We start from the raw sequence: 17,050 nt of genomic DNA, 5'->3' as shown, positions 1-17,050 counted from the left end.
CTGAAGGGGGACGGGGGCGACGCGGCCCCTCCGAGGAGAAGAGGCGAAAAGGCGGGGGGGAAGGGGAGGGGCACAACGGCCGCGCGCGCGGCGCTTCCCGCGCACCTCGCCCGGCCACCGCCGCCGCTGCCCTCAGCGGCTCCGCGGCCATTGACGTCAGGGAGGGCGGCACATGACCCCGTCGGAACCAATCGGCTGCTCCCGGAGCCGCTCCGGCGAGAGGCTGTCGGCAGCGCTCGCTCCTCTCGCCGCCTCCTCCCGCGGCGGCGGCGCGCGTGGACGCACACAGACACACAGACACACACACACACACACACACAGACACACACCCCCCCCACGCACACCCACGGACGCGCACACGCACCCACATACATGCACACGCGCGCCCGCCGCCGCACGCTCTCGCGCACACGCCCCGGGGGGAAGGAAGGAACCGCGGCCGGACGCCCCGCAGCCCCCGCCGCCGTCAGGAGCCCCCACCACCGCCGCCGCCCCCGCCGGCTTTTGTCTGCCGCCCCCGCCGGGAGCCGACCCTCCTCTCGGCCGGCGCCCGCCCGGGAGCATGGACGCGGCGCTCTGAGAGCCGCGAGGGGGACCCGCCGGGGGCGGATTTTGAAGTTTGAATAAGGATTTTTATCGCTTCCCTTTCCCCCCTTCCCCCCTCTCCCCCCTCCGGTGCGGTTCAATCCCTTCCCCCGTCTTCCCTGACAGGTTTGTTTTTTTTTTTTCCCCTTCAGCGTTTTTTTTTGTTTAATCCGCCGCGTGGGGTTGGATTTTTTTTTTTTTATTCTTTTTTATTTTATTTGGTTATACCCGTCTCTACCGCCCGTAGAGACCGGTCTCCCCGGGCGGCCGCCGCCGAGCGCCACCCCCCGACCCGCGGGGCTGCCATGGATCGCACCGGCGGCTCCGGCGGGGGCAGCGACCGCAGGCAGACCGAGGAGAGCAAGCCGCTGCTGGGCGAGATGTCCGCTCCCGAGGGGAATAAAATGGGTGCCGCGCCGTGCCGGAGAGCCCTGCTCCACTGCAACGGCATGAGGTACAAGCTGCTGCAGGAGGGCGACATCCAGGTGTGTGTCATCCGGCACCCCCGGACGTTTCTCAGCAAGATCCTCACCTCCAAGTTCCTGCGGCGGTGGGAGCCGCACCACTTGACCCTTGCGGACAACAGCGTCGCCTCGGCCACGGTAAGAGCCCGGCCGGGCCCGCCGCCACCGCCGCGGGGGGCGGCCACAGCGCGGCCGCGGCCACGGCGGCTTCCCCGCCCCGCGGGGCATCTGCGGGGCCGGACCCGCCGCCGCTGCGGGGCCGGGGTGGCGTGGGGGGAAATGCCCGCGCCTTTGTGCCGCGGTCGCCGTGCTGCCGGCCCGTGCGGGGTCCCCCCCGAGGGGGTCGGTGTGTGAGGGGGGGGCTCGGCTTGAGTGAATCCCGGAACGCCTGCGGGGAATTTTTTTTTTCCTTCTTCGTAATCCTAGGGGTATTTAATTTTGCAGTTTCGGTGTTTTTTCCTGAGCAAGTCTGGTTTTCCTCCATCATCATCATTATTATTGTTATTATTATTGCTTTTCTGGGCCTTTTTTTTACTATTTTTTTTTTTTTTCCAATTCCTCCCTTCTCGACATGACACCAACATGAAATCGCCACACCGAGCCATTTCTATCCGAAACCAAAGTCGGCAGATATCTGCTGGCACGTTGGCCAAGTTGGAGGTGAGGGAGGTGGAGGATGCTTTTAATTCGAGAGCGAAGGCTCAGGGTTTGCACGGTCTTTGCTCTGCTTTGTTTTAGGCCTGGTTTTGGGGCTCTGATTTGGCGGCCACGTACCCTGCCTAGACACAGGCAATGTGATCGTAAAATATGGAGATTCCTTCAGGGTTTTCTTCCTGATGGAAAAATGATGCAAGAGAAAAATGCAAGGTGGTGATATCAACAGTACAAAAGATGTACAATAGATGGGTACAGTCTTTAAAATTATGATTTATATTTACACATACAACTTAAAAATTCATGGCCAGTATTATTTGAACATTCATATAGTATGTGATGTGACTACACCCAAATTTTGTCTAATAGCGATTAACACGGCTCACAAAACGTACTTTACACTGATTTTTCATCATTCAGTACTTCGGTCGTGTCCTTTTCTGATTTATATGTAAATGTCTCATTTTTCTCAATGGCTTCATTCTGGCCTTCCTATAGGACACTGGTGATATGAGAGAATGGATTGGCTTTTGTGTAGATTTCTGTTAATGGTGTATTTCAGTGGGTTTCATCCAGTCTGTGCTGTGCTCGGAGGTTGGATTTTTTCACACTTTGGTAGGCAGGCACACAGTGTGTGTAAATGTCTTTCCTGCATCATGCTCTGCTGTGGAGTATTCAAAGCAGGTTTTCAGTGGGAGCTACTTTAACCTTCAGGTAGGCCAGCTGCCTATTCTCACGGAACTCTTTTTTGTGCCACAATGACATCTCTGCTTACCATTTCCACCGGGCTGTCGAGGATGTTTCCAAGGGAATATTTTTCTTTCTTTGATAGAGCTACGTGTGTAAAGGGAGAAGGAAGACTCGGTCGAGCATTGCTGGAGAAACCCCCCGAAAGACACGAGCACAAGGAGTTTTTGCAGTTCTTCATTTTATTAAGATACCATCAGCGTAGAGGGGAAGTTGAATATCAGTGGAGATGAGGCATTTTCCTGGCAGTATCCATAGCCGATTATTTCTGAGGAGAGGAGAAGGATACTGGTAGAGAGAGGCACGATCATGCTTTAGACGTTAATCTCTGCAATGTGGCAATACTAGGCATGAAGTTGTATTTGTACAGGAGACATCAAACTCTGCTCACTGGCAAAGCTTTCACCAAAGAAACCATCTCTGAAAAAATTTCTAAAGTCCTATGGGGTCGTGCTTTAATTAACGTTGAGGTGTTCTCATTCCTAATTATTTTATGTATATAAATAGCAAGAAGATACTAAAACAGTGTACGTACCATTGCAGGCTCCATTTTGTTAAGCAGTGCTCTTCGTGCTTGGTCTTGCGCCTTATCATTTTTTTCCAGCGCTAACTCAGCAAGTAAATACCGTTGTTCGCAGAAATATCTGTGCTTTATTATTTCACGTAATGTCTTTGGTTTCCAGGGAGTAATTAGGGCACTAGGATAAGGTCAGCGTTCACTTGTTGCCTGAATATATGGGTACATTTAGCAGGTATCTTTCAGACATTGGTTCTATGATACCTAGATTTTACTCTTTTTTTTTCTGAGCTGAAAAGATGCTATTTAAGCAAAATATAGGGTAGTTTAACTCCCACCCCCTACGGAAGTGGGGTACAGGCACAATGCCAAAACCTCCTGAAACTGTAGGTAGATATGTAAATGCAACTAATTTGGTTTTCAAGAGCTGTAGAAAAATATCCATACCGTCCATTGAAAGTGAGCATTGGCAGCACTCAACAACTTTGATAACAAGGTCATTTTTACACATAGGGCTTTCCACAGGCAGGGTGCTTTATGAGCAGCCGCTAATTAATGTTCACATCATCCCTTTGCAAATCCTCTGGCATGACGAGTTTTACTGCATTCTATATAACATGAATAAAATTGAACAGGAAAATAACATCGCTATGTTTTGCATTTGAAAGCAAAAGTTGTAATGACAGCTAAATCCAGATCTGGCAAATTATGTCCCTGAGTACAGTGGATAAGTTATTTGTTGATTCTAGGCACTTTCTATCCTTTTTATTGTCACTTGAGAGATATGTTTCAGTTGAAGTCTTCTCCCCACAACCTCTTACTTGTCAATGCCTGGGTTGCAATATAGGAGTTAACGTTAGTTTGTGTATAGATTATTTATCTGATTTTTTTCCATGGGTAGACACTGTATGTGCCCACATATAAGTCTGAATAATGAGACCCTACCTGCAGGTTTTTTGCAAGAGGTAACTACTTCCGTTGTTTAATTAGGCAGTTATATGTTTTGTGCTGACAAGATAGCTTTCCGTAGCAGCAGCACTGTGTGAGAATGCAATGGAACAAGTGTTAGGCCATCTTATTTTAGCAAAATTTAGGGAGAAAAAAAATAATGTTCTCTACAAAGTGCTTTTTCTGACATTATCACAAGCGACTGTTTCAATTAAAATAAGTCCATGTTCATCAAAAAAGAATAACAATAATAATTGTATTCTGAATTGGTATATACGCTCAGTTAACAAATGGAAAGGTGTTAGCTTGTGGAGTGGAGAGACCCATAACTGTAGGTGTTAGGACTTTATCTGATGTACGTGTTGTTTCCGTTGTTTGCTTCATGTTTCTCATTTCTCAAAGAATGGGTTAAACATAGTACAGTTTCACCATTACAGTTTTACTCACATCTTGTCCAGGCTTTCATTCTGGTTAAGGTTTTTTTTGGTGAAAGTAAATACGGATCTGTAACTTTTTTTTAAAAATGTAAATGCTAAAGTCCCAGTAGGAAATTCTGATACTTACCAACTTTGTTTGCCAGACAACAGCTTGCCTGGGGATGAATCTGACTTTCTCCTCCATGGGAGGAATAATGTTTATTTTATAAACACCTACCAAACTCAAATGTAGCACCCTGACTAATTTTTTTTCCAGTGAGATCTGTCCTTGCACAGCTTGAAGGGCTTGATAGTAAAAACAAAGACAGAAATAAAATCCAATTTAATATTCCTTGTGTGATTTCTTTTGTGTGAAGAATAAACCTATGGTTATCTTCAGCAGAAATGTTAAAATTTAATTTTCAGTAGTTTATAGGTAGCCGTCATAACTGAACTTCTGTGCCTTTAATATCCTTCTGCCTTGTCCCTTTCATGTCTCTGCCCTGCTTTTCTCTTTCATTGTTTTTCTTGCACCAGTTGGGAGTAGATGTTTAGGACAATGAGTTTTAAAGTACCGAGTTGCAAGAAAGACTTGTGATACGTATGTATGCGCAGCAGACAAGGAAAGAATAAATAAGCGATTCATTTTTGCTGGCTAGGGATGGCCTCTCTAATTCCCATCTGGGATGATAAGCCATAATTGAAACCATGAAGTTACTCATTAATGTCCTTCAAGGAGGTGGAAACTTTGGCTTTTCATGCCCATTTCACATTTCTTGGTTTCGCCTTGGCAGGTAAGTTGAGTGTAATGTTATATTCGAAGATGGTGACAATCCTGAAAAGATTTGAGTGTCTTTTAAACTTTTTTCTGTACCAAAGTGATGTATGAGGACAATAGTTTATTGACAAGCTAGCTAACTAGAAATATATTTGAAACAAGAACGTAAGTGGATTAGGGAGCTGCGTTTGTATTTTCTTCTAGAGACAAGAACGTACCCAATTGATATTAAATGAGGCAGGGCAGGATGATCTGTTTCAAATAGGAGAAGTGGAGTAGAAAATTGTCTTCTAATTGTTTTTTAAAATTCAACAATTCTGCTACTGCGTGTGTTTCAGCATGCTATTACATGTCTTTCCTTCCTTCTTTTGGTAAAGATAGAGCAAAAATTCCTATCAAGCTGGACGCATTGTTTACTTTAGCACAGGTTCCCATTAGTTGGAAAAACACACTTTTTAAAATTAAATTTCCCTTGAAAAACAATTAGCTCAAGTGGGAAGTATTATGCAGAGCTCAGAAGTTTCAAAACAATCTTATAAGAAGAATTTTTTTAAAGCTTTCCTGGAAAAGGAATATTGTAGAGTATTCCATTAGAGATTCCAAACAGAATGATTATGAATTAGCTATAATAATAAAAAGTAAACAGTCTGTTTGGTAAACCAAGTGCTGTCCTTAAGTCCTGTGCTATTGATGGGGCTCTATGAACGTGACTTAAAACTAGCTTGATGGGCTTACCATCATTACATGTATAAATAAGTATGAACACGTAAATAACAAAGCAATTTAAGATAATTTTTTTGATCCATTATAACAATGGAATGCTAAATTACTATTTAAAAATAGTATCTCTCATTGTTTACTATTGCAAATGATTGTTTTCATTGGACAAGAAGTGGTACCTATGGGTTTTGGGTGTACATGTTTTTGCCTATTCTGGGTTACCCTGTTGCTATCTATCAGGTATTTTCTTCAGGCACATCAGGAGGAGCATTGAATCTCGTAATTTGTACACAACCCATGATAATTTAGAATTCCCTGCAAATTGAGAACAAATTGCTCCATGTTCTCTGTACTGTTGAAATTGAGATTCTGTTTCAGAAGGGAAGGCAGGCATGTGCCTGCATTAACAAACCCCAAATTTTTCTGAAGACTCGGTGATTTAATGGAATATTATTCTGTTGTGACAAACTTATTTTATTGCTATATTAGTTTGTAGCTTGGCATAAGAAAACCTAAAATGATATTTCTTTAAAGTTGTTTAGTGCCTATCAAACATACCTTTGAATATATAGTTCCTACAGTGGTTAAAAAGCATATTTATAAGTCAGTAGTGTTAAGGTATGTGTTTATATGTCACAGAGCTTATATAAAATATGAAAACAGAAGCTATATTCATTGATAGAGTGAGAGCTCTTAAGACTATTAGTGTTAACACCCAGCCAGTAAATTTTACATGTTTAGGAGCGTAAATAAAAAGGATACTCAGAAATACTTCTGCTTCATTTTTCGTTTTGGCTGGGGAGTATAGATGTGGTGCTAGCCACTGCGTGGTGGTAATAGTCCCCCGGAGGAAGCTTGTAAATTGCCTCTGGTCCTCAATGGGGACCTGATCCAGGGACTGGAGGAGCTCAGCATTCCTCACGGGGCTGGGCCTTCGTGGAGCTGCGAGGTCATCTTTATTTTTTTTTGTAGTGGAACATCGTAACTAGTGATGGGAAGAGTCTGCTAGATCATTGAAGTCGGGGTGCGGTCCTTCTAGGAAGGGATGTACTGCTCAGAGAAGTTGTGGATGCCCCGTCATTGGCAGTGTTCAAGGTCAGGTTGGACGGACTTTGAGCACCCTTATTTAGTGAAAGATGTCCCTGCTTATGGCAGGGGGGTTGGACTAGATGATCCTTAAAGGTCCCTTTTGACCCAAACCATTTTACGATTCTATGATTCTGCGAAACACAAAAAGGACGTTTAGTTTTTCAGAGGTGAAAGGCTAGGTTGAGAGTCCCATCTGCATCGACATTCTGGTTTGCAAGCTTAGGTTTGCGTTATTAGCAAGAGTGGGAGAAGAGAGGCTGAAGCCTTGGTCCCACCGGAATCATTGACAGAACTGTGTACACTGAGGAACGCTTCTGGAGGAAAAAGGTGGTAGGTATAGTACATAGAGAGGAGTGATTTTTTTGGAACTGTTTAATTTATTGCATATAATTTGTTCATACTTTTGAAGTTCCTAAATAGCAGGTGAGTTTTAACGTGATACAATAAAATGGCTTCTCTCATTTCCTTCTGTATTAGTAAGCTTGGCTGGACTAATAGGGTTTTACTCATCTCCCCACATAGGACTTATGGAAGAAGAGACCTACCTCAAATAATTCAAGCCTTTTGGAGTCTTTAGAAGTAATTAGATTGTGGGTTGCATGGGTAGATTGTGGCTTGTTTATTAGTGTTTTGAGCAGCGCTAGTTGCATCAGTTTTGTTCTGCGTCTGCATGTGTTTATAGACATGTAGTGCTTAATTCCATAAACAATCACGTGTTTGAAGATGATTGATACTTTAGCATGTATAATCCATATGGAGTGCTTGTGCATGTATGGGTACTCAATAAAATAACTTTCACACAGTCTGATGATGCAGTGTCATTGGCAGTAATGCTGTCTTAGGTAGTCCTGGCCTGTGCCGTTCATTTCTGCATCTGTGCTGTACCGCGTCAATCTGTCTTTTGTATGCGCTTAACAGTTGGCAGGGTCAAGTTGAGAAAATCTAGTGAACTGGCTGGGGAACGCTTTCTCTGTTTGAACCTTTTGCAGATTTGTTGTCTTTTAACTGGATCAGGGAACTGATCTGTTTCACCGTATAGTCCGCCTGACTATTGAGGAAGAAGAGAGAGGGAAACATGGTAGGCTGGAATTGCTGCCAAAAACAATGTATTATTAAATCATTGCGTAAAATTTTCCTGTTTTGCACAATATTTAAGAATGCAGGGGCAATACCAGGAAAGGGAAAAGACAATTGAAAAGCATACATTATAATCGAACACGTCACTGGTGAGTGAAGTTTTAGCTCTTGTGGTTGTGGAGGAAACCATGAAGAAGTCAGAACCAGATGCTAGATTAAACGGCCTTCACTTCATAGGCTTAAAAATGAAGAGAATTTAACAATACTCTCTAGGTTTGGAGGAGGGGGTCTTGTTTCAGAGTTTGTGGACATTTGATGTTATCAGTAGTGGCATCGTCCGTACTTAAAGTGGTTTCTTGACTTTGCCTCTTGAGCTGTCCCATGGCTGATGGGACAGGGCCATTAGAGTGGGAAATACAAAAGCAGGTAACGTGCCAGGTCACAGAATGTGGTGTCCAGGGCATGAGTTCATAGTGAAGGCTGTTTTCTTCTACTTTAATCTGAGTTTTCAGTATGTTTTTAAATAATTTTAAGTCTTTTTCCTTTTTTTGAGAAACTTCGGAAAAAAGGCATCTGTTTTTTCTGGATTTGAGCGTGTCTGCTAGATGTGTGCCTGTTACTAATTGAGCTCAAGAAACTCGTCAAGTTGTAATGACTCAAATCTGAACTGGAAGTACACTCAGTCATGTACATTCTTGGTCTCGCTCTGATGAAATCAGTAGGGTAATTTGAGGAGGGGGATTACCATTCATTGCTTGTAACGTGAATGGCAGGATGTGCTGCTCAGAAAGCCAGAAAGGTTCAGCGAAAGATCACCGTGCAGCTTTCAGGTTGGCTGCTGGTTGGGAGAGATGGCTGATTCTACTCTTAGGCTTGTACAGCTCTCTACAAAATAGAGCCCAAATTTTTGTCTTTGGTTGGCAGATCTGGAGGTGTTGAGCAGCCTGCACTAGGAGGAGTGGCTCTTCTATGATGAGAGGCTTGCTGGAAATTTCCCTGTTAGACAGAACCAGTATAGAAGCTGTTGCTATTTCACCCATTTTATGCCAACATTTAGACAGCACTGCCCTGGTGGAAAGTTAGTTTGTGACATTACTTTCGTCTATGGGGAAAACTGGGGCTGAGGACAGAGAAACTAACAAGGACTGCTCACCGCAGTCTGGAAGCCCTGGCAAGGACAGCAATGAACATCTTTAAGATGTGACAGACCATGGGACGAAGTGCTTCCTCTGCACCTTCATATCCTGCAAAGCTGGGGAAAACACATGCGCTTTGCTGCAGTGTATTAATGTTTAATTATTCGGTAGAGTCGTGGTGGATCAGCAAATGTAATTACTGACAGGGCAAGTGTTGTGGTATGTTTTTTTTGTTTGTTTTTTTTTTTTAATTCGTGTCCCCGTAGCTGAAAAGTCAAGGTACCATGGGAGGAGAGCAAGCCGATGTCAATGATGCAGGGAAACGCGATCTAGCTGGCTGAGCAGCCCCGGGTCAGGGTCAGGCTGCACCGGGGTGCATGCCCTTCTCATTCAGGATTCCCGGAAAGGTCCTGTCAGCCGCTGCCGCTGCTCCGCGGGGCATGTGCCGGCTCCCTCCTGCCTCTCTTCCCTGGACAATAGAGGTTTATTAAGAAAAAAATGCTGCTCGCTGCAAATTGATCTCTTTTCCCCCATTTGGTCTTGAAATTTGCCGAAATACTGCTGTGGTACGTGGTCCTGGCTGAAGCTTGCATGAGGGTGAATCCTCTACAGGGGCAGCTGCCCCCAGTTTCTCGGGGGTGTGGGAAGACGGTGCTGCTGCTTCTGCTTGTTGTCTTGCTTGATATTTGCATCTGTAGCAATTTTCACTTTGGAGGCAGTGAGGTTTAAAATGGGATAAGCCTTTCATGGGCCCTTGAAGTGTCTCTCTACCTTGTCTGCTCAGAATTACCACTTGTTTTAGGGGTAAGAGCTCTTGCACTTTTCAAAGTATGTTGCAGTTTCCCTAAAATTCTTGTTCCCGTGACCGAGAGATTGCATGATTTTCTAATTGGATGAAAAATTTAAAAGGAAAAATTGCTTTCACTCTCATTGAGAAGAAGAGTAATAACCAGGGCTTCAAAAAAGATGAATAAAAAATGAATATCCAGTGCTTCTGAAACTCCAGATCTCTACTTTCATGATATTAAGAATGGGTATGTCAAATGCTTGGAACTATCACTAAAGGGCTTTTGCTTCCACTGCTTAAAGAAATGCTGAATAAAATAAAATCTTTTTTTTTTCCTTTTTTAAAAATTTAAAACTCAAATCTGCAAGCACACAGAAATGGATTACGTTTTGTAAGATTTTGTTTACAAAGATGCCACATGTGGTACAATAAATGTTGCTTGAAGAAAGCTGAGATTAACCTAAATCAGAGGGTTTTTTTGAGAATACATAATTGCATTCCCAAATATAATTATATTTATATTTTTTATAATATTTTTCTTAGGCCTAAAGAGAAACTGTATTTGCAAGTGATAATCAAAATATTTTTTTCTTATAAATCAGTTGTACATGTTTTTGAAGTGTGTGTACACATTTTTGAAGTGAGGCAAGAATTCTGTAAACAAAAAAGTCGCCTCATTCTTTATGTGTGTACAGACAATTAACATCTCGCTGAGCAAAATTAGGTAATTGCGTGTGCAGGTAGACAGTTTGGATAATTTTTAAAAGAAAACTCTTTTTTTTTTCCCTAAACCTCCTGAAGATACCCATGGTGTGTTCCCAACAGTAGGTTTCAAACAGTACAGGGCAGATATTTCTCAATGGTAAAGCTGTGATATTGCTATTTTTTACATGGCAGTGGCCCTTTCCTCCCGGTCTTTGTCTGTTTCGGCTATTTGAGTATAAGCTTTTCGGATCGGTAGGTGTCTCTTATCATGTCTGGTTCCTGTTGTAAGGGGGTTGTGTTGTACCACCGAGTTTTTTGTTTGCTGCTGTAATACAATTAATTAGTGCGTATTGTGAGCAGGCTATGTTTTTGCTCTATCTGTGCAAGCACCTAAAATAAGACTGAATGACTTTGTTATCCATTTTCAGGGATGGGCATTATTAATAGTAAAGTAGAAACTGCTTTTTAAAAAAAAGTTTCTGAAACTTGCCAAGTGGAATCCAACTTTTTAATGAAAATACTAAGGGTGTGTATATTTTTTCCATAAATACGAATGTCTGTTTGACCTTCTGTGAACATAAAAAAGAGGGATTATTTTTGGCCTTTAAAACAATCAGAAAAAATGATTTTTGGATGACAGTATAATGACTTCATTCTACAAGTCCTTGGGTTTCAACTTCACTGTGCTTCAACTGTCTCAAAGTGCTTTATGGTCAGTGTTTTTATACATGGGGAAAACAAAGAGACAAGTAAATGTAGATCAGGCTTTTCAGACATGTCTGCTACTGTTGGTTCATGGTTAATTTGCAGTTCCTTCTCAGTTGGTGTATGCATCTATGGTTCACTCTGGAGTGTCTTAGGTTGGACACCAAGAATCAGTAGCATGTCCTGATAGTATTAACTGAAATGCCTTGCCCTAATGGTCACGATAAATCACTGGTAGAAGTTGGAACAGAAATGAAATTTCTTTGCTTTGGCCGCCAGGCTGCATCTTCCCTCCTGATTTTGATGGCTATTCGTTTTCTTAATGGTTGTAAATCTCATTAAAAATCAGTGGAAGTGTGGGAGAGTGACTGACAGCAGAACGTGGCCCAGGGTGTCGTGCTCTTCTTACTACCCTTCAATCTTCCTGCAAAGAAAATATCTGTCAGGGAACCAGGTGCCAATCAGTTCAAGTCTCTTCCTTTCTGCAGCGTGCATGCTTTGTATATTCTCCTAATAGTCCCTTCTGACAGCCTACCACTTTGCTTTTGCTTTAGAGGCTGTTAAGATTATTTCAGAAATAGAGAGTAAGTCAGGGAAACCTTGACTGCACTGAAATTTTCAGGACGAGAGTGATCTTGCAAAATTACTATAGAAGCAGGGTGTTGTGATCCGTTTTTGAAAAAAGATCAGCAGTTCTCTCCCTTTCATACCTTGGATTTACTATACAAACTTTTTGATGTTGAGCTCTTAAATTTAGGAATCACTTGAGAAGAATATGATCGCAGAGTCATCTCAAAACACCATATTTCTCTCTACTACAATGTAAGCTGTAAGAAGGTAGGAAACTTAAAGTAGAAAATTATGTGGACTCTTAAATAGTGGATCTATGAGCCATGGGTGTAAGCTGACGCAATTCTGCAGATTTTTTTCCGGTAGCTATGCAGTTATTCTAGTTGGGGATCTGAGTGTCGAGTTGTTCCTGGCAGCTTGAAAAGGTAGTTGCACAATGAGAGATTTCTTTGCCCTGGCTGTTACAGTGCCAGACAGGGCATTGGATGTCAGTGACGGAGAGTTTTGAGTGCGTGCCTTCCTTGGATGCTCTGGCTCCACGGTGCTCTGACTATAGCTAAGGTGCCTGTCATCTGAACAGTTCGCTTAGTGTGTTGGCTCTGAGAAAGAAAGTGGGAAGAGGGGACCAAAACTGTGAAAGGCCCAGTGATTCTTTGAAGAACAGCATTTACTTTTGCAGCAGAGGAGATTTCCATCTACTTTGATGTACTGTGTTGAATGAGATCCATCCGTGTCCTTGTCTTACTGCTCAGTATTAAGATGCCCATCGTTTGAGTACCTGTTGATTCCTTGTGGAAGATGAATCACGTTCACTGAAGCAATCATGTTCCTTATCCAACAGTAATGTAGAAGAGAGGGGTTTATTTGGATGTCTGGAGAAAGAGAAAACAACATCATGTTACAGTTGTCGTTCAGTCATTGGTTAAACCAGAAGAAAATCTATACAATTGCTGTAAACTACTACCTTTAGTAAATATAGTAATATAGTGGCATGATTATGGGATTGGAAAAGGAGCTTCAGCTTATTCTTTCAGTGCAGGAAGACTGATACTTCCTCACATATTCCCTACAAAAGGAATAGCAGCTCCAGCTGTGTAATAAGGGCTCGAAGTAGTATTCCCAATCCTTTTTGTTATGAAACACAGCCAATTTTCTTTCCCGGTATATGGGATTGAGGAACATTGATGAAAGATATTAGGCAAGTGCAAATTATTAGTCATTACTTTGTTTAGTTTTTCTTTCAACTCTTCATGGTTCTTTCAGATCCTTCAGGGTTTGGTTTTTTTTTTTTTGGTCATTGATATTATGGTGACTTTTGAGGAAAGTTTTAAAATTTTTAACTAAAAAGTAGCCTGACATCCAGAGGCACAGAACAGGCTCTTCCTCTTCTCCCAGAGGAGCAAGTGGCTTGAGTGGAGTCCTGGCACTGAAAATCCCATCTACTTTGCAACCAAATAGTGTGGACATTGAAGAAAATGTAAAACTTGTGCTGGCACAGAACTTTGTTGCTGAAGGTGAAAGTACGGACACAGTCAACATGTCTCATCTGACTGAAACCACGTTTTCTAAGGTTAGATAATTCATCTTTTGTGATTGCTGTGAATGAAACAGGAAATAAAGCTGGAAAAGCTTGAAATTAAATGAAATGTGCAGGACCAGACATGCACTTTGGTATTAAATATTGACATACACCTTCTAGGTAACCACTTTGCCTTTGGAACCCAGCATTTGCCTGAAGACTGTAATGTCTTCGTGCTCTTATGTTTATGGTGAAAAAATTATTGGCATTGAGAAATATTGCTAACAGCCTGTCTCCTAACACTAACTTACACTTCTTTTGGTGCTACGTCACTGCCTCCCTTGAAATTAATCTTGTCTGATTTATTGTAAGTTATTTCAAATGTCCCCAGTGACTTGGGTTGACTAATGTACTTTAAATCTGGTGAAATCAAATCTGTCCTGGGAGTTGACTGTGTATAAAGCTGTTCCCTCATGGAGATAGAAGACATGGGAAAGTACTGAGCCCTCCTTGGTGCTTGCCCAAATATAGGACCGATCCTCTGTTGGTTTAAACCTGTGTACTGGTGCGTAGGTTGGTTGGTTTTAAACCTTGGGTGAGTTGGGATTGAAGCAGCACTAGCTATATGCATTCTCTATATATTGTGCAGGCTGTATGCATTTACTGGTACTACAGTATGGCCTGAGTGGACTTGAAGGGGGAAGGGAAAGAAAGGAAGTGATGATATGAAAAATTTAAACAAAGCAGCTTCAAGTTAGAGATCGGATCTGTGTGCTCCAGCTGAAAAGAGAAGTCTCCGAGTTAGTGACTGCAGTGTGCTTGTGACTGGAGCTTTTTGACTCATCTTGAAGGGATGTAGTCAATGGTGTAGCTTCTTGATATAGGGTGAAGATGGCCTTCTGGGGTGGCTCACAGCGTGTGAGGCCTATGTCATTGCATCTTCCCTTTTGAATGCAGCTTAAAAATAATGGAAATATTTAAATTTGGTGGATTATGTGTTTCCTAATGCCTCTTCATTTATCATACCTGCTTTAACTGAGATAAAGATGCAGTGCTGTGTTACATTATCTAGCTTTAACGTCAAGGGTTTGGGAGGTTCTGTCTCTTTTACTTGTTGGATTTTCTTAGCAGAAATAGGAGAAAAAAAACCTACCTCGTGCATCTTCCTGCCTGTACAGTCTGTACCTGGAGATCTGAGAGCTGCTGTCTTGAGACCCTTGTGTCTGATCTAAGACTCTTGCTGTGCTCGGATTTCACGTTACCCGATTTTTTTTTCTCTTGCATTTGTAAGAAAAGCCTGTACAAACAATGCTCTGCTGTTTCCAAACACTGTGAAGTTTTCCCCTTTGCTTCCTGTTTTTGTAGCATGTTTGTGAAAAGACCTTGTCTTCTTTGCACTAGAGTTAGTAGTAATGTAAATGCATTCAGCATTAGCTACTGTGTGTTCCAGCATGTAGGCACCCGAGTTTCTCTTCAGCAAGTGGTATTACTCTTTATTTGTGGTAAGACTAGATTAAAAAAGACTTGTGCATGTAAAAGTGAAAGCACAGGCAGCGTTAAATTATGCAGTCATGAGCTTGTTATTTCCCCTCCCCCCAAGTATGCAAGCCAGTTAGTAACCTAGTGATCTATACATGAGGCTTTAATTGGATATATGCCCAGAGTGCAGATTAATATGGAAAAGCTATAAAGGCATGGGTTCACAAACTTTATTTGACCACACGAGGACCGTCTGCATGATCCCATGTGGAACATGTGAGGGATTCTCAAAACAAAGCAATACCTTCATGTATTTGGGCAGATCTGCATGTAAACCACAGGATACAGAGGTGATGTCTTTGCGTTAAAGTCAATAGACTGTTGATTAAATAGGACTTCCTCAGCCTAGGATTCACTTCATGGAGTGCTTTAAGTGGGACAGAGGTGCATCTGTGGCCTCTGTGTAATTTACCCGTCTACTTATGTTTTAGTTTTGAAATTGTTGAAGTTTTCTTTTTTTATGATTGGATACAATCTTGGCTGCCTTTGGAGGTAAGGGGCAGGGGGGCGAATCTCCCTGTAGTGAAATGAAAACAAGCAGATGTCTTGACGGCAGCTGGCTACAGATGAATCATTTCATATAAACTTGCCTGGAGAACATGATCTTATTCCTCTATAAACGTATACTCCAGAGCAAAGGGAGAATCCCCATTAGTCAATGACACCCTCCTGGCCTAAAATTCCAGTGTTTCTGGTTTGCAAATCACATGAAGCACATACAGACTACTAGCTGTATTCAGCAAAGACTTTCTCAAGTTTGACAACACTTGAACAGATTTTGTGTCTCTTCTGGAATTTTTTTTCTAAATGAAAATTACAGTATCCCTAAATGTGTAAAAACAGCCACAGTCACACCCCTACGTCCCCCAAACCAGTTTGATAATGATAAAATCTCTTTTAAATTGGTATAGTATTGCAGTAAAGAGTTTGTTGGCTTAGGAGAGCCTTGTTGTGGGCGTAGCTGGCCTTCCTGACCTTTCATCTGATGGAGAGCAGTAAGGTATACCACCTATCTCAAAACTTCTCCCTTCTGCTTCCCCATGACTTTCTGGAAAGGGCTGATGTGTTAAGAAATGACAGTGGTGGCCCTGGATCTCGCTGTGGGATGGTGCTGAGCTTGGTCGTACATCTGGGTCCCAGAGTGATCTACCAACGTTGGCTTCTTCAGCCTTTGCTGCCCTATTTCCTCTCGCAACTTAGGGTCTTGTGTCAGGATAGCTTTGCCGTTGATTTGTAATACAGCTCAGTGTTGGAGATGTGTTGCCTGCAAGCCTCCTGCAGTTCAGGCTATCTTGGTACTGTTTTTTATTCTCTTTGCCATTCTGTGCATGGTTGTATGGCACACTCTTCCGTTGTTCCCTGAAGATGGTGGGATGGAAATGATATCTCCTGTAGCATAAGCCCTAATCAACATGAAGAGTGGAGAGCTGACGGTAACTATGCTCAAATAGTTGCAGAAAATAAGGTAACCCTAATTAAAGCTGTGTGCAAGTAGTTTCAGCATTTGATTCCAACTATTTGCCTGACTAATGAAGATGGGGAATAGTCCTTAGCTCTCTGCCTGCAGCAAGAATATGAGAATTGAAGTGACTCATTCTCAGGGACACGGCAATGGGAATGAGGCACTGCTGTGGTTGCAGATAATTCCCTGGAAGTCTCCGTTGTGCAGAATGCATTAATTGAAGAGATTCATGAACTGCTTAACGTCATATCACTTCATTTCCTCATCAGAGAACTGGAAGTCTCATCTGTATAGGAAAAAACAGGAGCTTTCTGGTTTTGAGTAAATCTTAACCTTTGTAAAAAGTGGTTGTGTATGTTGCCCAGCATATTGTCCTGTATTGAACCTGTTGCCAAGTAGCTTGAATTTTTTCTTGCCATCCTATCAGCTGTGGGGACAGAGACAGCAGTGTAAAGACGTGCATTTCTGAGTACACAGAAGTGAGCAGTGGAGACGAGGAGGGAACTGTTTGCTGCCGTTTTCTTCAGTGAAGTGCAGCAGAAGGATGGATGCTTCCTGTTTGTAACTGATCACCATCTGCGATGATTGCATTGGTCTCAGAAGAAATGGCATATCTTTATATTTGAGAGACA

At 42.6% G+C, this 17,050-nt stretch overlaps 1 protein-coding gene across 4 annotated transcripts in view; it reads left to right on the top strand.

Annotated features, from left to right (window-relative positions):
• Positions 1-270: 270 nt before the first annotated feature.
• CMIP (c-Maf inducing protein) overlaps positions 271-17,050 on the top strand; it is a 139,892-nt gene continuing 123,112 nt past the window's right edge. For 3 of the 4 annotated variants that reach the window (XM_076349060.1, XM_076349057.1, XM_076349061.1), the window contains exon 1: positions 271-1,187. In XM_076349060.1, the coding sequence (XP_076205175.1) occupies positions 891-1,187 (297 nt within the window). In that variant the 5' untranslated portion in view covers positions 271-890. The remainder of the gene's footprint in view (positions 1,188-17,050) is intronic. The other variant, XM_076349059.1, reaches the window with a different exon arrangement.

This window comes from Aptenodytes patagonicus, chromosome 11, assembly GCF_965638725.1.
Source record: "Aptenodytes patagonicus chromosome 11, bAptPat1.pri.cur, whole genome shotgun sequence".
Lineage (NCBI taxonomy): Eukaryota > Metazoa > Chordata > Aves > Sphenisciformes > Spheniscidae > Aptenodytes > Aptenodytes patagonicus.
Note: the sequence above shows the minus strand (reverse complement) of the source record. Positions and strands in the feature narration are given on the sequence as shown.